Source organism: Netta rufina (assembly GCF_964035555.1).
Source record: "Netta rufina genome assembly, chromosome: 6".
NCBI classification, from domain to species: domain Eukaryota; kingdom Metazoa; phylum Chordata; class Aves; order Anseriformes; family Anatidae; genus Netta; species Netta rufina.
Window position 1 is genome coordinate 24,443,823 of NC_140129.1, and position 19,471 is coordinate 24,463,293.

Genomic DNA, 19,471 nt, shown 5'->3' on the forward strand with positions numbered 1-19,471 from the left:
GGAGCCGTGCAGGCTGTGCCACTGCCCGGCTGGCATGGTGCCGGCAGGATTTTGGCACAGACTCCCGGCTGGATTTGGCCCGAAGGGAGTGAACAGGACGCTTCTTTTACAACGGCTTTCCTAAAGCCAGCCCCAGCAGGTCTCAGGCATGTTTCTCATTACAACACAACGGGTTTCCCATGGCGGGTGGCCTTCACATCATCTGTCCCTGGAGCAGCTGTGGGTCCAGGATCCCTTTGTTTATACTCTGAAGAGCTCCATCCTTTGAATTTTCCCTGTACTATGACAGCTTTATTTCAGATGGAGGAGTTGCTCCATCTCAGCGCCAAGTCTTTCCCCTAGGTCTCCCCAGGGTCCTCTGCTCATCCCTGAAGGTGTAGCAGGCTTGAGGCCACCAAACAGCACAGCAGCAAAGTCCCTCTGGTAGTGACAGCAGTGCTGTGAGGAGGTACTGCTGCGTGACGGTGCAAAGTGGCTAATAATAATGGCATTACGATTAGGCTAATGGCATTACCCTCTCAGGCTAATAAGAAATCTTGGTGTCTGTGTGAGAACATAAGAATGACCCAGGTGAGGTCAGGCCTGGTGTCCTGCCTTCTCTGGAAAACTATGAGGAGTGTGGTCAGTGAAATGTGTTACCGCCTTGTGCACCTCTGCAGCTTCCACGGTCCTTCTAACAGACTTGGGCTTGACAAAGGGATAAGCCAGCATCTTTCCATCATGGTAATTAATCGCCCTTTTAGGCTGCAGGAGGCTGGTGAGTTTGGCTCAGGACAGGAAGAAGAGAGCACGTCTGTGTGACAGTGTGTTGTGCTGTGATAATTTGGGGCAGAGCAGCAGATGCACATGCACTATGTTCAGTGTTATGACACACTGGTCAAAAGTCATGTATTTCCTGTCCTTTTTCAAAAGTGGTAGCTCTTGGCTAGCACATGGACCTCGGCTTTGCTAACACACTGACTGGTGAGAGGTTTAAATTAGCACTTCTCCTTTATCTGGCCACTTCAGTGAGGGGAGAGACAAGGGGCAGAGGAATGGAGTCACGAGCTAGCTTTGGAAAATGAATGTGGTTATACAAAAATCTCCATTTTGAAAGCCTCTGTCTTTTTTGGACACCACTCACAAAAAAAGCGGTTCCAGCCATTGGAAGAATTAAACAAAACAACCTCATTTCACATTAATACTTATAAACAGAGTTTTCCCTTTGTTTTGTTTTGACTTTAAAAGTCTGGGTTGTGTAGCAGGATGGAGAGATGAGAAGCAGAACAAAAGGGAATAGGAGGATACCAAAACCTCAGTGATGAAAACCGCTTTTTACTTTGAAATGTTTCACAGAGATTTTTTCATTTATTCTTTTTTCCTGTGGAAAACCTGGTGTTTGTTACTGACATATCTGAAAGGGTACTTTTTGTCTGGTATTTTCTCTTAAGAGGGAAAATACGTTTTTCCGACAAGTCGTGTCAAATCAAAAAGTAGGACAGAGTTGCAGGTTCAGTCTCAGAGAAATTTTATGCTGCCTTTATGCAGTACGAAAGGCATCACAGGATGGATACCAGCGGAGAACTGGGCTTTGTACTCCTCCAGCAGTCTTTGATACGGACGAGGTGCAGATGTGCACATCAGCTTCTGACCTTCAACTCTGAGATGAAGCACATGGTCCACCTGTGATCAAGAATATTTCCTTCTTTTTTTTTTTTTTCTTGTGTATGTATATCTTTCTGATATGGTGGTCTTCATGACCCTCCTAGACTGCATAAACCATTGCCAGATTCTTCAGTCCAATTCAAGTTATTTTTTGTATCAGTACACAGGTGTCCTAGCTCTGAAAACAAGAGGAGAAGAGACTAAAGCAGAACACTCTGCAAAAGAAAAAGGTCCACCTGTGCTAACCTGACAGCTTTCTTTTCCATTGTGTTTCCAGAGTATTCGGTCGAAAGTAGAACTGACTGTCTGGGACAGCCCCGAGGACATTGCTTTGAGCTTCACTGCCACATGCCAGGATGGTTTGTCCTACCCTGGGCTCAGGAAGTGCGGGGATCTCAAGATAGGAGATACGGTGAGTCTGCCTCTCTGCACATCCCTTGGACAGGCTGTTGTAACGCTCCGCAGCGTCCATCTTCCTGTGCTAGCCTCAAAGCAATGTCACGTTTATACAGAAACCCACTGAAAGCGGCTCTGCCAGAAGTGGCTTTGCATGGCGCAGATCAATCCAAGGTCCCCTGGTGGTCCAGAAAGAGGGAATGCAGGTGTCTTGCTTCCAGCACCTACAGTCAAAAAGTCTTCATCACGCAGCAGAGTGCAATGGTCAAGAAAGGGCTTGTCTTTAATCCCCGATATTCATGTTATGCTCTCTCAGCATTTCTTTTTTTAGGTGGTTTAGAGAGATGTTGCAATATGGTTGATGTGGGAGTGAGAAGGGAGGGAAGTTCTCAGTGGTGGTGATGAATGGCACAGGAGGACATGCCAGAGGGCACGGTCCCCGCTGCTGATGGGTGCTGAGCCTCTGGGACAGCACAGCCCCTTCCCACCAGCAAGGACCGCGTTCTTCTCCTCTCCTGCTTTAATCTAAATTAAAAAACAGCCTCTTGCAGATGTAGCTGAACTGCTGGGCAAGGCAGGAGGGCACATTGTCATCTGGTGTCACTCAGCCTGGCTGGGAATCCCGTCCCCTTTTCCTGGCCTTTGCTGTTTGTGAGGATGAACGTGTGCTCATTAGCAAGACAATTTCCTTATTTGAGAATAAAGTCTTTAAAAACATACCAGAGTGCTAAGCACTCAGAGGCATATAAAAATAGTTTGAAAGAATAAACAGTAGCTGAATTTTTATCCCTCCTAATAAGGGCCATGGAAAGTGTTAAAAAGGAAGGTGACCTCAGCAATTTTAGCTGACTTGACTGGATTTCAGGTCAGTGGATTGCAGTCCTTGGAGCTGTGCCACCATAGGCACGTGCCTTCCTGGTGTCCCCAGCAAAGCCAGGGCTCCCGAGGCAGCAGAGTTAATCTGGGCTTTGGCATGAGCACGGAGCTAACCGAGCTGCTGCAGTGTGTCCCTGTGTCCCCTCCTGCTCAGCAGCTTCAGGCCCCATTGCATCTATGGGGTCAAGAACTATCTGCTGCAAACTGCTGAGAAATCTTTCCCAAAACTGGCACCGGGCCATGACCTGCTGTGGTTTGGTCCTGGTGGCACAGGTACCAGGAAGAAAGCAGGGTTGTGCCAGTCCCTGGGCTTGTCTTCTGATCTCCTCTGCAATTTGAGCGTGTTCCCTAATTGGGGCTTTGTGAGTGAGGCAGGTCAGGATTCCCACAAAATGCACTAAATCCTTGACTTTGTGGGCATCTTGGGTCCTTGTGCTATACTGGCTCTGTGCTAGTACTTGGTTTCAAGAAAATGTTTTCTTTTTGATGTCATGAAAACCTGGCTATTTGCTAGACATTCGCCCTAGTTATTTCATGGGATAAACAGGTTCCTTCCTGCCTCACAGAAACCAGTGGTCCATGATGGAGAAAATTACCACTAATAGGTGACCGTAATAAGTATTAAAACTTCACTCTGCTGCTTGTGGTGTCTTTTAAAATGAGCCATCCAGAGAATAACAAGCATTTTGCTTAGGGCTGGGGTTGCCCTCATGAGCTGTGGGTTTGGCAGGAAAAGGCTACAGGGCCAAGGCTCTCCTCAGACAGCACCAGCACTTCCCTGTTGGTGCTTTTTTCCCCCCATTGTGGAGTTTGTGGGTATGAAACACCTGCTTTGTGCCTCTTTTTGTCCCATTTGGGTCACCGGGTTGCCTGTGGGAAACCAAAGGGGCCTGAAGGATGCCAAAACCCCCGGTGCGGGCTGTCCAGGTGCTGAGCTGCAGGTGCCCACATGAAACGTGGATTTGGGATGGTTCTTCCACATGGGGGAGTGAAGGTCGACTGTCCCTCAGGAGGCAGTTTCAGGCCATGCTCTAACTCCCTCCTCACCCTTCCTCCCCAGGTCTCCTTCGAGGTGTCTGTGGAGGCCCGCAGCTGCCCGGCCGAGGACACCTCCCATGTCTTCACCATCAAACCAGCCGGCTTCAGAGACACGCTGGAGGTGGCCGTGACCTACAACTGCCTCTGTGGGTGCACAGGCCGTGCCGAGCCGGCCAGCGGCAAGTGCAGTGGCAATGGGACCTATGCCTGCGGGCTCTGCGAGTGCGACGCTGGCTACCTGGGGGCCCGCTGCGAGTGTGAGGAGGGGGCCGGCGGGGAGACGCACCAAGGGCTGTGCCGCGAGGTGGAGGGCAAGCCCCTGTGCAGCGGGCGTGGGGAGTGCAGCTGCAACCAGTGTGTCTGCTACGAGAGCGAGTTCGGGAACATCTATGGGCCCTTCTGCGAGTGCGACGACTTCTCCTGCGCCAGGTACAAGGGAGTCCTCTGCTCAGGTAGGTGCTGTCCCATCCCATGCCCTCTGCGTTGCTCGGGTCGGAAAGCCACATGTGGTTCTTGCAGGCTGAAGTGCAGCCCTAGGAACGAGTAAAACTTCACAGGCTTGAATTCTCCCAAGTTTCATGGTGACTTCTTAGGTTGGATTTCTCCACATGAACCATCCTTGCCTGCATAGACAGAAACCATCTTTTTTTTAAAGCAATCTGATGGTACAGTGCAAGTGAAAGGAAAGGTTGTGTTTCAATCTGTTACTCATTAGAGAAAATCTTTGCTGGAGATTCCAAAAGATACTTACATACAGATTTATTTATTTTTTCTACGGGGAAAACAGTCGTTCATCACTCAAGATGCAACCGGTCCGTTCTGCTTAAGCAAAGGCAGAGGAGTTATTTAGTGGTGTTTGCTAAAATGGCTTTAATTCCTTGTCAGCCTGAGGTCACATAATTTACCTTGCACATATTGCCTGGATTAGCCCTTGGACGCAATTCCTTCACTTGGAGCTCGGCAAAATGTTACTCTTCAAAACTTGCCTGTTTTCAAGCAAGTGAAATATTTCCCCAGCTGAAAATCTCAGACCAAATATCCAGAACACCATGCAGGTTTGTGTTGGCTTTATGGTTGTTAGAGGAAGCTTGGAAAAACTGCTATTTTTCACTGTTCTCTGGGGAAGTCGAAGATTTTTTTCCCCATGGTGTCTTCCCCTAAAGGTTTCTGAGATGGACAGTAAATAGTGGGCCACCCTTGGGTTGGGCTGTGCATTTCTGGCTGTTTGAGACTGTCAAGTTGATAGGTAGGTAGGGACAATTGGAAGCAGCACCTTAACTGAGAACTGTATTACCTGGGGTTTTTCCATATGACCACCCTGCTCTGGTAGCATCATCCCACCAAGAGGAATATATTTACTAGCAAGCAGGACGGCAGAGCTAAGGAGAGGTTGGAAGATCCTGGTGCAGCAGTTGGTACAGCGAGGCAAGGACACCCCTTTGCCCCAATTTCCATGCCGTCAGGAGAGCCAGAGCTCTGCTGGACCACAGGAAAACAAGTTATGTGTCCTCTACTGCATCTGCTTTCTTCTGCCCCTGTGGAGAGCTTCTGGCAGTGGGAAGAACAGCATAGCTGGTTTGGGATGTGCAAGATTTTTAAAGTCATTTAAAAGTCCTTTTTATAGCTGTGAAAGAAAACAAGGAGTAGGCTGAGGCCAAGCACCCTCCTCGTTGCTCCAAGGGTGGGATGGTGTCCAGCAAGGCTGCATGGACTGGTGGGGTTGTTCTTGGTATGCCTCCTGGTATTTCTATTGTTCTTTGTTGGCTTTTTTTCTTTTAAATTCCAGCCACTACAATACTATATCTGAGCAGTAGCAAGCATTGTGCCAATGACATGACATTCAGATGTGTTTTATTCAGCCCAAGGGGCTTGGGGCTTCTGCAGCCCACCAAAAGTGCCTGAGTTTGCATAGTAGGGCTGCCCAAAGCAGTGTGGGGTGTGCCCAAAGCTGCCCCTATCTATCAGCTGTCTCTGTAAGTCCGCCAGGTATCCTCTCAAAACAGCTTGCTTTCTCCTCCCTGCCAGTGTGGTCTTACTGGAAAAGACTATTTCAATCCACCCGCACATGTGGATGCTTGACAGCCAGAAAGCTTGAGTAGTGCCGTGGCTGCAGGAGCTTCCCCCAAGGTGGTGGCATGGGGACAATTTTCTGTTTGCTGCTTTTGTTCCTACCGGGAGGGAGCAACGACACCATGCCCCCTTCTGTCTCCTTCTGGGCACAGCTCCTGCAGGCTGGTCCCACAGCGAGGGCAGACCCACTGGGTTTTAGGAAATAGCTTTCTCCTGAGGCTCCAGTGGCCCAGGGCAGGTTGCTGGGAGCAATGAAGGAGTGTATCCTGCCTGCCCTGCTGCCAGGATTCCCTACTGCTGGCAGGTGTCACACTATCCAGGCGAGCAGGCCTGTGCTCTGCCTTCCCAAAACACTTGTTGCCTCAGAAAAGCCCAAGTGTCCCTATGCTCTGAGACACTTTCCTCTTTTTGAAGGGTTGGGTCTTCCCCTGCTCCTCCGTGTTATGCAGTTAATATGGTTGCTCCTACTAAAGCAAGCGGCTGAAGGCACGGAGGGTTTGAAATAGTCGGAACAGTCTGAAATGAACTCCAAGCTTCTCGTCTGTCAGTGCTCAGCCCTTTGGCCAGCAAAAGTGTTTTCATTCCTGGGTCTGTTTATGAATACTGGCACCTCATTTTGTCAGTGCTGGAGAGATGAGAGGACTGTGGATGAGGCTGAGTACAGATCCTGTCCTTTTGTGGCCTGCGTGAAGTAGAGAAGCAGATTTTGGGCAGAAGATAACCTCAAGGAGAGGCAAAAACAGTTTTGAAGTGGGTTAGAAGGGGTTGTGGAGGAACTTCAGCTCTCCTGCAGGCTGTGTCCATAGGGGGGCTGTGCTCTGTTAATGCGAGGTATAAGATGCCTTCTGTACCTTAAGGTGAGATGGGGTGGGGAGAGAAGTGGTTTATAGGATGTTGTAAATGTTGATTGAAGTTGCATCCAACTGTTAGTAAGTGCCACTTCTTAGTAAGGATGTGATGTGTGTGCTGTTGCTCCCCAGGCAGTTAGCAGCCCCAGAATAGCTGTTCCAAACCATCATTCAGCTTCTGGGAGGGCTGCACAGGACAGCTCGCAGGCGTGCTCTGTTCCTCAGCCCCTCCACACTTTTTCCCTTGAGAACTGAATGGGTAACTCATTGCAGCAGGCATTTTTACAAAATAGGGAGACCCTTTGCAAACCCCTGAATGCTTCACCTCAAGCTTGTCTCTGGAAGAAGTTGCTTGGGTGGATTCAGCCTTTCTGAAGGAGAGGACAGAAGAGTTTCTGAATGCTGCACGTAGCTGTACGTCATGCTGGGAGCTTCAGCGCGGTGCTCCAGCCTCTGCTCGATGGTTTGGATGGCTGCCATGGAGAGGCAGAGTCCTGCTTTCAGCCTGCCTCCCTGCCTGGAGCCCAGGCTCAGGAATTTGCGGATCACTGCACGTCCCAGTGACTTTTGGACCCCTTGGCTGCCTTCCAGGATATTTGACAAAGGAGGAAACATCTCGGTGCTAATTGCATTCCTAAAGGTTCCATAAAATGAGGTAGTAAGAAGGAGGGGAGGCCCTGGTGAGAGCATCACACATTTGCCTCTAATGAAGAGAGACTGGTTCGCTGGAGGCCACGCTTCATTAGCTTCAGTGCTCAGACCCCTCTGTTGCTGGGGGAGGGTAGTACAGCGTCTTCTTTGCTTTGGTGTCTCTAGAGAAATGTCCTCTCAAGCACCACTGCTTGTATCCTGGCTTCCCACATGGGTACCATTTGTCAGCTCTTCAGTCCCAGCTTGGTTACTCATGTTGTGACTGGGCAGTAGGATCGCAGCCTTGAAGGGCTACTGTGGAGTAAATTACCATGGGATAAATAAACAGCGTGTACCACGTTGTGATGGCAGCTGAAGGTTGTGAGCAGCTGGCTGAAATGCAAAGACATCCCCACACACCAGAGGAGACAGGATCCGGCCTTGCCTACCTGTGCAGCGCTCCCTGCGGCACAACAGCTAGCGTCAGCATCAGGTGTCAGATTTGCAAACACATGCAAGTGCCAAAAACACTTTTGAAATGGGATTTAGGAAAGGGCAACTCATTGAAAACCCGTGGTTTATTTCACAAAGACTGTCTACATAGACAAGCCAGCGTGCAGTGCAACTCCAGCTGCCCTATGGAAACCACTTCAAAACTGCTGAGGATGTGCAAGTCCTTTGTTGACTCGGTAGTTATTTCTGAATGCTTCCCTTTCTTGGTTTCTGTGAGGTTTTAGCCCTTACTGGTACCCAGTGACATAAGAGTTTTGTTTAACACAACCACAAATTAGAAATCACACTCCTGCTTCTGCAATTTGTTTCTGGAGTTCCTGGTCCCAGGCGCCGTATCGAGGTTCAGCAGGTCTCATGGCAAGGGGCCTCCCGGTGCTGGCACTGCAGTTTCTGGGGGTGCAAGAGAGACCCAAAGCACGATAGCCCTGTGTTTTGAGGGCAGTGCTCAGGTTTGATGGTACTGCCAGTATCTCCACCCTGTGAGTCCTACTGCAGCCTGTTACTGCACAGATGATGATGGACTGGGACACTTCTTATGGAAACAGACTTTTTTCCTCACCTTCCTTTGAAGGCATCATCTAGACCTGGGCTCTGGTGTGCCAGGGAGGGCTCAGATGGAGGTGCAAAGAAGCTGCTGTGTTTTATTAAGGAAGATGTGGGCAGTATTGGGTAATGTCAGAGGTAGAGGTGACGGTCGAGTGTGGTTTGGGAGGGAAAGGGAACTGGTGTGTGCCTGCATCTTCAGACATCCTGCAGTGGCACTGGGGGTGTCCCTACAAAGCGAATGTTGTACAGACCAGAAGGGAAGAGGGTGGCCTGTGGAAGAAAGAGGCATCCATACAGGGAAGAGAGCCTAAACCGCATTTGCAATGTTTTCTGTTCCGTCATGTCAATTTCTGCTATTCTGGGGATTTTGATTCAGGGGATTTAAATATTTTTTTTTTTTGTTTGTGTAAAAAAATGCAGAATCTGAATGCAGATGCATGTTACTGCCAGGAAAAGAAGGACACAAAGGGGAGAGACAAAAGGGCCCTACAAGAAGTGGAAGTTAAAAATAGTGTTTGCACGGGGGCTGCTGCAGCAGCAATGCACGCTGCTGCCTCAGCATTGTTTCTGCTCCCGCCCCAGGCTGGGGTGAGCTGGGGGGAGTACACACTCCAACAAATGTTTTTGAGGCCTATTTTGGTGATGGAGGAGGTGGTCTCAGCTTGGGACACTGTGGTGCAGTGCCAGGCAGCTTTTGCTTGTGCCAATGGGGCTGCAGCTTGGGGTGAGCTGAACCCAGTAAAATCCTACAAACCAAAACCTCCTTTTGTAATTAGTGTCATAGTACTGTGTCTCTTTTCCTTCTCTCTTTGAATCCTCCCCACAATGGCAAAGATGAGCACTGTGTGCCCATTGCTCCTTCTTACCAGCCAGCAGACCTGGCTTCAGGCAGCTTGAGGTCTTCTGCCTGGAGAAGACAGGGGATGTTGTGGCTAGTGCAAGGAACAAGGAGATGGCACTGCCGTAGCATCCATTTCTCTTTGAAGATGTGGTCAAGAGTTACTGCACAATTTCCTCGAGCTCCCTAAAAGCCCGTTTCTCCTTGCTGTGTTTCCATTCACCTTGGCTTTTATTGCCTACAGAAAGTGCAGGAAGTGGCTGTGGAGAAGTCGCTGCCGCCATCTGGGGTCAGCTCCAGCTGTGTCCTACAGTGTCATCCCGAAAGGTCGGGTCTGGCCATGCTTGGCCCTGGGGAAGCGGCTCCAGATGCTTGAGGTCTGAGAGCAGCTCTCCAAACCTCTCAGCCTGTAGTGGGGAATGTCACCAAGATGCTCCCTGCTCCTTACACAGCCTGGAGAGGATGAGGAGCCGCAGGGATGCACAGGGGCCCTGCTTAGTCGCTATAGACAGCCCACAGTGCACATCCTGCTCATGGACGTCCTGCCCTTGGGCACCTTCTGCAGTGGCAGCAGGGATGCCCAGCCCTGTACTGCCAGGAATTTGGAAAGGGCTAAAGTCCTTCCCAAATGGACTGAGCGCTGCTTTGCCGGAGGTCCCTTTCCTTGCACAAGAGGGAGGTGCCATCTTTTCTTACCCCTCCTTTCCCCCTGTCCTGGCCCTCAGTGCTGTGAAAGACTCGTGCAGCCCTCCCAAAATCTGGCAGCGATTCCTTCGAGGACCTGACCGCACAGAGCGCTGCTTTTCCGGCTGCTTTTCACTGCTGTTTCTCCTTGCCCTTTGAGCGGGCATTTTGCAACCATTAATGCATGCTAATGAGGCGTTCAATGCCATGGCAGAATTAAAGAATAAAGTGGTGACGCTTGTACATCTTTGCAGGAGCCAGAGCTCTGGCTGGGGGTCTGCTCTTAAAGCAGCAGCGAGAGGTGACATCTGATGGCACACGCACCTACCCAAATCCCGTGTGCAGGCACAGCCGCCCCCATGGCCCATAACCTCATGTCTTGGGGTTAGGAAGCTCCAAAATAAAAAAAAACAATACAGACTCTGAACACAAACTGTGTCACGCATTTGCTCCCCAGAGAGAGACAATGTGCTGGGATGGTCTCGCTTCAGTGCTCTGCTTTTATGGCCAGCTCGTTTGATGTTTGCATTTGGCCTTTCTGATTACAGTAATTAACAGAAATAAACTTTGGGAGATGAATGCTGTATTTTGGGTTTAGAGGCAAATGAAGGCCTAAAACAAGCAGGTGAGTGAAATTTTGGGTCTCTGCGTTTCTTGTTGGCATGCATGGTCAGCCCCTGAATTTTGCTCTGTTTGGTTTAGAAAATCAAATATAAGACCTGAAAGTACAGTGCAGTGTAAGCTGCAGGTTCTTTTTCTTTGTCTTTCTCTCTCTCTCTTTCTCTCTTTCTCTTTCTCTCTTTCTTTCTCTCTCTCTCTCTCTTTCTTTGTCTTATTTTGAATGAAATTCTGACTTCTTCTAGCTTCTTTGGGAAGGGAGAAATCCATTCCAAAACCATGGACCTTCAGTGAACTTGCACCAGATTATGTGTTTGCATCCAAACGCAGAACTGGGCAAGGCTCCCGCGGCACTGGATTTTGTAGAGAAAGAATGTCTCTTTGCTCTGGAGACCACTCCTCATAATGAGGTCCAGCTGAAAGGACATTCAGCCCATTCGTACCACGGTAGGTTGGGAATTAGCCTGCTTTTCATTTTAAGGATGACTTGAACCATTTGGCCCCAAAGTTCAAGCATTTGGGATCCTGCAGCTTTGTTTTGGAGCCAAGTTATATTTTAGGAATGAATCTGGGGGGTTGGGTGGTGTTGTTTTGTTTTTTTTTTGTGTGCATGCTTGAGATAAGTCCATCCCTGCTGGCCTGCCATACTGTGCCTGCGAAGGGTTGGGCCAAGGAGCACATAAGTGGGAAGAAGCTCCTGATCATGGACCTCATGGCATCTGCAGTGAGGGGATCTGCACACTGTAGGAGTGGATATCATCAACTACGTGATAGCAGATGAAGTTCCCTAAATGCTCCCATGGTGCTGGAGAGTTGGCTTTTGTCAGCCTTTGGTGGCAAGTGCAGGGACATTGTGGTAGGAGAGAGAACGCATCCCATGGGAGAGCCTGTGGAGACCTGCAGCAAAGGGGGGTGGAGGTCTCTGGAAGCAGGCAGTGGCACCAGCCCTTTTAGAGTTAAAGGGTTGGAGGGAAACACGGGAGGGGGAAAAAAACAGGGCTCCCCTCCCCACTTCCCATTGCCTTTAGGAATAATATGAATTATTAGCCATTTCTGCTGTGCCTTTCATTTCAATCCTTAAGGACCTAGGAGGTCCATAAGGGGTGATGAAGCCATGGATGTACCCGATTTGAGTGGGTGTTATTTCAACACACAGCTCTAAGGGAACCTGCACACCCATCCCAGTTCCCTTCTCTTGTTTCTGGGAGGGTCTGGCAGCCCCATATCGCTCCCTGCAGCGGTAGCAGAGTCTGCAGCAGGACCCGAAAGCTCCAATTCCCAGCTCGGGGTCTCCGTCCAAAAGGCCACGTGTGGCAGGCTCAGCCGAGGCACTCTCAGCAAAAGCTGAGAGGTTTGCGGCGTGCTGAGATTGCTTAAACAAAAAATAAATAAGTTAAAAAAAGAGGAAAAGAAAAAAAAAAAAAAGCGGTGGTTTTATTTTAAGAAACTCAGCTTTAGATCTCTGTCAGGAGCTGTATCTCATGATTGCATTTCAGTTCCACTTCTGTGGCGGAGAGAAGGAAAATGAGGAAAGGCTGGCCAGGGCTGCCGCAGGAAATCCGCTCTGCCCCGGATCACTTTCAGCTGCCTTCGTGAGACAGCAGTTTCCAAAGCCCTGTTTTCCCTGCCCTGTTCTCGATTAACCCAGAAGTTCCCAAATGAGGGAGAAAGCAGGAGGATGGTGTGGGGTGGGGGTTGTAATGTATCACTGCGATGTGTGGGATACTGACAGTAATGGGATGTGGCTTGTGGTACCCAAGGGTGAATTAGCAGCTCAGATGTATTTATTCCTTTGTCTTTGCTTTCATTAGTCTGCATCTCTGATGCTATTTTCAGTGACAGAACTGGTGAGCCCAGCCAGCGCTAGGATTGAAATTAAGGATTATTTAAAGCCTTGTCGATTCTTGGCCAAACCCATATACTCCAAGATATAAATATCCTTTAAAATGAATGCACTGGCAGGATGCACAGGTCCACGGTGTCTTGTGTAATTAATGTATAGAAAAAGCACTTTTCCTATTATTATTTTGCCTTTTAGTGCTCGTTTCGGTACAGCGCTGTGGATACACGAGCGTGGGCGAGTTCTGGCGTAAACGGAGCCCGTCAGTGGCTGTGCTTCAGTTACACAGAGACCTTGTGCCCTCGCTGTCTGTGTTTAGATAGTAACCTTTTAGGACAAGGACAGAGGCTGGGATGCCCCTGCCAGCCCTTGTTTTCCCTGCCAGCCCTGCAGGACAGGCGGATGGGATCCCAGTCCCATCCCCACGCAGTGCCGTGGTTTTGTGCAGGGCGGGCACTGCAGCCTGTGGCTTCTTTGAGTCATGGAAAGAGACGAGTGGGAAGCCAGATGATTTATTTGCCTAAGCAGGCACTGCATCTTACCAGGGCCCTTTCCCAAGCGGAAAGTTTTCCAAGCACTCTGAGCTTCTTCCGCTGCCCTTCTCCCTCCCACGCACACCATGCGGTGCCAGGGGCTCCAATCCTGTGCCTGCCGCGGGCACCAAAGGGTTGGCTGGGCAGACACTGAAACTGCTCAAGCACTGCCCCGCATCAGTGGGTTTTGAGCGCTCCCTCTTCTGTAGGCAGCTATTTTTGGTGCCTTCACCCCGAGGGAATGCAAACAACATGTGGCTGCTGCGTCAGGGCTGGCTGGACATCGAGCATGGAGAGCAGGGCTCAGCACGCTGGTGGGAGGCATGGCGTGGCGAGGCTGTAAGCTGCTTGCCATCACTTATTTGTCTTAGCAGGTTCAGTACCCAGCTTTTTTTTTTTTTTTTTTTTTTTTTTTTTTTTTTTTAACTAGTCATTCAGGTAACCAAAAATGACAAAAACAAGTGCCCAGAATTTGGAAGGTCCTGATCCAAAGGTTCATCCAAGACCACAGAGGCACAGAATTTATTATTGTGTCTGATTTAATGGGAAATAAATGCAGTAACCTCTTCTGTCCCGAGAGCCTCAGAAACTAAGAAACTGGTTTAAAAATCATGAGGATTTTTTTTTCTTTTATCATATCAATTTTATTTTCCTAGAGAATTGCTAAAAGGTGGGCAAAAGGGGCTTGTTTCCAGACCCTCTCACCTTCTCCTTAAAAGCTGGGGTCACATTTTATTTCTCTCAAAAGAAAGACAATATTTTTTATGTAATATCATGTGGCCCCAAGAGCTGGGGGCTTTAGGAGAAACATTCCCAACCATAAGAGCCAGCGACAGGGCTTTTAGTACACTAGGTTTCTGACCTCTTGGTGCACCAGTGGTTGGTGCAGTTCCTAAAAGGCAAACAGCCACGACCACAGGCTGGAGCAAAGCAAGGGCGGCTGGACGTCCTGCCAAAAGCCAGGCAAATGACTACCAGTGTGACAGTGACAGTCAGTGCTCAGCAGTGTCATGCCCTGCAGCTCCCACCCAGAGCCCAGGCAAGCCCACATCTGTTTTGGGGGCTGCTCTCCACCCCCAGGAGCTTGGTGTGGCTCTGCTACACCCTCCCAGTGGGTCTCTGCAGCCTCCCACACATGTGTTTTGTGTTACCCCCAACAATTAAGAGTTGGCTGGCTAACTTATGTTATCAAATTCAGAGGGAGCTTTCAATTTCCCAATGAGATCTCGATCTTCTAAACATCTAAGATCCTCACATTTCAAGGATGGGAACAGAAGAAAACATACCTTGTTATGTTTGGAGAACATAATTAGTGTCTTTTGGCTTCACGAACCAGCTGTAATAGAAAACACACAAGCCCAAATGGTTCAAGGTGGGGTTAAAATCCGGGCTAATATCCTGCACCCTGAGCCTGCTGCTGGTGCACAGTCCTGGAGCACAGTCCCTGGTGTCCCTGAGGTTGCATTTTTGTCTTGAAAATGACAGTGGGACTAGGTTCGGCATGGATGTAGTGGTGGAAGGGCTTCCACTGGCATGATCTTAGGTGCCATATTGAGCCCTTCACCTTGTCAGCCTTGTCTGTGACTGTGGCATAGCTCAGAGTGGGAACCTGCAGGACATTTTGCTGTGAAACACAAGCACCATGGAGCACTCTCCATGCTGCAAACCTCAAGTCTGCGTCACAGTCATCTAAAGACTCCCAGCGACCGGCACGATGAATTGCCTCAGCCTCCTGTGTCCTGAGCAGAAGGACACGAGGTGTGTCAAGTCACAAGCATGAATTCCCATCCTGGGACCCCGGGTGGACCTTGAGAAGTGGGTCAGCTCTTGTCAAGCCCATACGAGAAATAAATGTATCCCACCCACTCATGGTTCTCCAGTCTTCATGCTGTATGGGAGGTGGATGGGGGATGGAGGGCACCACAAATGGAGCTCGTGGCGGGGAAGGAGTGGCTGCTCTTTCAAGCTGGTTCAGGCCCAAAGATATTAACATCTTTGCTGCTAAAAGTCAACATGGAAATTTTCACTTCTTGGCACGTTCCCTGTGAGGAGCTTCAGCCAGTGGCTTCTTGTATGTTGAGCCAGTGTGGCCAAGGCAGAAAGCACATTTCAACGTGTTCTTGTATTTCCTGCTCACACCCCACAGTTAGTCACCTTCATATATAAGGGCTTTTTCTTGATCCTCTTCAGTAACCAAAACCATTTACTTCAAGAGGCTGTTTCTTACATTTTGCAGTTGCAGTGCTGGACTAGGGTGCATTATTTGGAAGCGGTTGTTTCCCTTCCCTGGGGCAGTTGTTCCAGGCTCCATCCCCAGCGTGCCAGAGCAGGAAGGGACGTGCAGGCTCTCTAGCTTCCTAGGCTGGCCTGGCACCATCTGCTTGAAAAACTGAACCATTTCATGAGCAATTCAACTTCCAGAGACGGATTTCCAGTGGATTTGCATCCTGTGCTGGGCTCTGTGGTGTCCAAACGGGTCTGAGCTGAGGCTGAAGGTGCAGGGGCTTCGAGATGGGCTCTGCCCCTCTCCTAGGGCAGGGGGTGACTCACACTCCAGTTGGGACCATGGGTGGTGTGGAGGGAGGTCACCTTCAGGGATCTGGTGAACGTGGCCTCCTCTGTCCAGTAGTGTTTGAGTTCACAGACTGGATCCAAAGCAAACGGTGGGAGTACAAAAGAGGCTGTAGGAGGGCATCTGGCATTTGGCAAGGGGTACAGCCCCTCTGGCAATCTCAGAGACAGGGCTATCAACGGTTTTGTGCTGATGAAAAGAGCACGTATATAATTTATCTTGTCTGAGGAACTTGAGGCTGTTTCCAGTGGGAAAGCTGAGCTGTAATTAGGTTGCTGATGAGCCTTGTGTACAAACCATTCAGCTCTATAAACCGTGCGTTCAGAAGCATCCCTTCTCCTAGGGACCGACCACGGAGGAATTCGAGCAGTGTTTCCAGCGAGCTGATGGATGCCTCTCTGAAACCAGATGCTCGGCAGCCAGCCACTCCACTTACTGTAATTGAAAGCCTTGAAGTCTGTTGACTTTCTCAGGCTGTCGCTTAACACCATAGCTGCAAGAGGATGCTTTGGTTAGGGAAGAATCCTCACTGAGGCGGTTCCTTCATTCATCTCTGCTGTGAGCTGCCCTGAGCTGCTGCCTGGATGAGGTTCAGCTGGTCCTGGCAGACTTTGTGGGGCTGGCTGGGGTGCTGAGGTCTCATTTGAACACAGGAGGTGGTGCTGGTTTAATTCTTTTAATACACTGCCTTGGGATTACTTCTTAAATAAAGCTGTTAGGAAAGCAGGACAGGAAAGACCTTAGGTCAGCCTGGTAGGCTTTTTGCTTTCAGACCCATCAGCATCATGCCAGCACTGGCTCCAGCCACTGCTGACACCCTTGTCACATCTCTGTTCCCTAGGCCATGGCGAGTGTCACTGTGGGGAGTGCAAGTGCCACGCGGGCTACATCGGGGACAACTGCAACTGCTCCACCGAGACCGGCGGCTGTGTGTCCAGTGATGGGCAGATGTGCAGTGGCCGCGGCACCTGTGTCTGCGGGAGGTGTCAGTGCACCGAGCCCGGGGCTTTTGGAGAGACTTGTGAGAAGTGTCCCACCTGCCCAGGTGTCTGCAGCACTAAAAGGTACACACGGGGGCTTTGGGAGAGGCTTCTCGCTGGTGGAAAGGGGAGATGGCTGATCCTGATGTTCCTCTTCCCTTGTGGTGCAGCTTCTAGACCTACACCTCCCTTTCCGTGGGGGTGCAGGTGGCAGGCTGCAGTGTTCGTGTGCTCAGTCTTTCTCTCTGTGTGTCTTTCTGCAGGGACTGCATTGAATGCAAGCTGTTTAACTCAGGAAGACTGGATAACCAAACCTGCCAAAAGCACTGCAAGGACGAGATCATCACCACTGTGGATGTTCTCAGTAAGTATGCAGCTGAAAGCAGTGCCCAGTGACTGCAGCATCCAAATCCTCTTAACCCATCCAAGACCTATCTGTGAAGAAAGCCTCAGGGAAAATGCAGTATTTAGAAAGCATAATGTATGACCCTCTGTCTGGGCTGTAATCTGCATTGCTTTGAGTGTTCATGTTAGCAGCTCAATTGCTCTTCTGTTACTATTTCCATATTAGTTACATAAAACACCATTATTTGATGCTAAGTAAAAAACCCTTGATTTTAAATAACATCTTAAAACCTGGATCCAAGCAGCAGTACATAACACTAACATAACCACCTCATTTCCTTTTGGAAGGAAACGCATCAATTTTATTTAATGAAGTCATTTAGAAGAAATTATGAGTTTTATGAATTGGACATGTTGGCTTGCTAGAGACATGAGATAAGCGTCCCCCCATCCTAAGGTTAGGCATTACGTACGTCTTTCTGGGCACATGTTTGCTGCGAGCAGCTGTGGCTCTGCAGTGCTGAGCTAACAGCCGTGTAACCCTCTGCACAGAGATGGTGTGGAGGGTGTCCAAAGCAGTCCTCCCTTCGCCCTGTCTGGTGTACGAGGACCACAATTCCCAGCACGAAGAGCAAAGAGAGTAGGATAAGATCAGATGACAGGAGAGATTAGATGAGCTGCGAGAGAGTGCAGAAGGACAAAGTATCACCCAAAAAAGGCGTTCTCTAATCTTCCTGAGATTTCCTCTTGGAAGAAGTGGGCCTGTAAGAGAAATCAAAGCTGTTTTGAGGATGAGTTCTGCTGTGGTTGAACTGACTTCTAAAAGTCCTGCCCATTGTGTCCTCTTCTCGAGGTCACACCACACCTTGTCCCTCAGCAGATGACTTTTTCCCCCCTTCTTTTCAAGCTTCAGTCTGGCAATCTCTGGTTGCTGTTTGAGACAGTAGAGGAGACCCAAACTGTGACAGCTTTAGTCCCAGACCTTACCCTGGCCTTGGCTATACCCCTTGGAGAAGGGTTAGAGAGGCTGGGATAAATTCCCACCCACATCTGACAACTGCTCATTCTCTTTCATAGGTCATATATTACAAGTGCTCTACCTTGCTCGTCCTTTTTCTCCCTTCCTCCTGAGCTGCCTGCAGATGATGCTTCTCATGTTGACTCCTCTCATACACAGAGCCCAGCTTTTAAATTACCACCAACAGGGTTTTGTACCTTCTCCCTTGGAGGCTTGCTCTAGTCCTCCCCATCCTCACTGCAGTTTACCAGGGGAGTGAACCTACATCAGTGCACTGTGAGAGGTTACAAGTCCCTTTTAAATGCTTCCAAACCACATGAAGCTCCTTTCTGATGCCTGGCTGGCCCATGGTTCTTAGGAGCCAGCACATACTGGGGGTTAAAGCTCAGCTCTCCTGCCTGCGTGTTGCACAACGCCAAAGCCAGCCTTTGTGCTGACTGCACCCTGGGAGGTGAGGCTGGGCTGTGGTTGGCCAACCCCCCATTGCTTTCTGAGGAAAACGGCCAAATTTCTGTTTTAAGACATTCTGGGGAATTATGCTTATTCTTCTGCTGCACTGCCGCAGTCTGATCCTGGGCGGTGCAGAGCTCTGGGACCTCAGAGCACTGAACAGCTTGGAGAGCTGGGCTGCATAATATTCCTAGAGAAAGTGCGCAGGGACTGCAGGCTACCTCACAGGCAAACTCCGCCAAATCCTCGCCTTCAAGTATTTTTGCGCTATGTAGCACATGTTCACAATCCCTGCTGAAAGGCTGAAGTCTGGTATTTGTCACTGGCAGCCAGAAGACTCGTGTGTGTGTTGTCCCAGCAGTGGAGGCTAGGACCTTAAATACCAAGCGGTGCTGAGCATCCCCTGGGAGATCCCGAGTGCCTTCTGGCTCTGGGTATGAACCATGGAATTGTTTAGGTTGAAAGATCCCTTAGAACATCAAGTCCAACCATCATCTAACACTATGAAGACTGCTGCTAAACCATGCTGATACCATAAAAACTGGTCAAAGAAACTCTCAGTTTGGAGTTTAAGAAAGCAGGCATTCTTCAGCTGGGGCACCAGACACACAGGGGATTGCTCCTCCTAGTGTGCGTACCGAATCGTTCAAGCTACAGGGGTTATATACAATCAAAACATACATATACATTGGATTTCCAAGAAATAATTAACATTCACACTATTGCCCATTAAAGCATTTAAATACCCCTGGTGCATGCACATTTGTTTTCACTGGTGTTTTTTTGGGGTCTTCTGGTGGTCGTCGCTAGTCTTCCTCGCTGTATTTGCTGGTTGAGCCCAGTTCCTGCGCACGCTCAGGCCACCTCCTTCTTTCTTATCTTATTGTTTCAACTCAGGCATGCATGCTACGTGAAGTCATTTATGTATCCAAGGACATAGGTGCACCATGAGTTCCTCACTTAATCTGTTCAGACACATCCTCCACGCCTGGGTCAGCTTAACCCCCTCATTCTGAGAGACAATTCTGTATG

The 19,471-nt window shown here is 49.5% G+C and overlaps 1 protein-coding gene across 1 annotated transcript in view; it reads left to right on the top strand.

Moving 5' to 3' along the window:
• The window catches only part of ITGB5 (integrin subunit beta 5), a gene marked incomplete at its 5' end in the record, with an annotated part of 46,255 nt that overhangs the window by 22,510 nt on the left and 4,274 nt on the right, over positions 1-19,471 (top strand). Inside the window, 4 exons of the mRNA XM_084288996.1 lie at positions 1,922-2,056; positions 3,977-4,406; positions 16,488-16,710; positions 16,890-16,990. Of these exons, the coding sequence (XP_084145122.1) occupies positions 1,922-2,056; positions 3,977-4,406; positions 16,488-16,710; positions 16,890-16,990 (889 nt within the window). The remainder of the gene's footprint in view (positions 1-1,921; positions 2,057-3,976; positions 4,407-16,487; positions 16,711-16,889; positions 16,991-19,471) is intronic.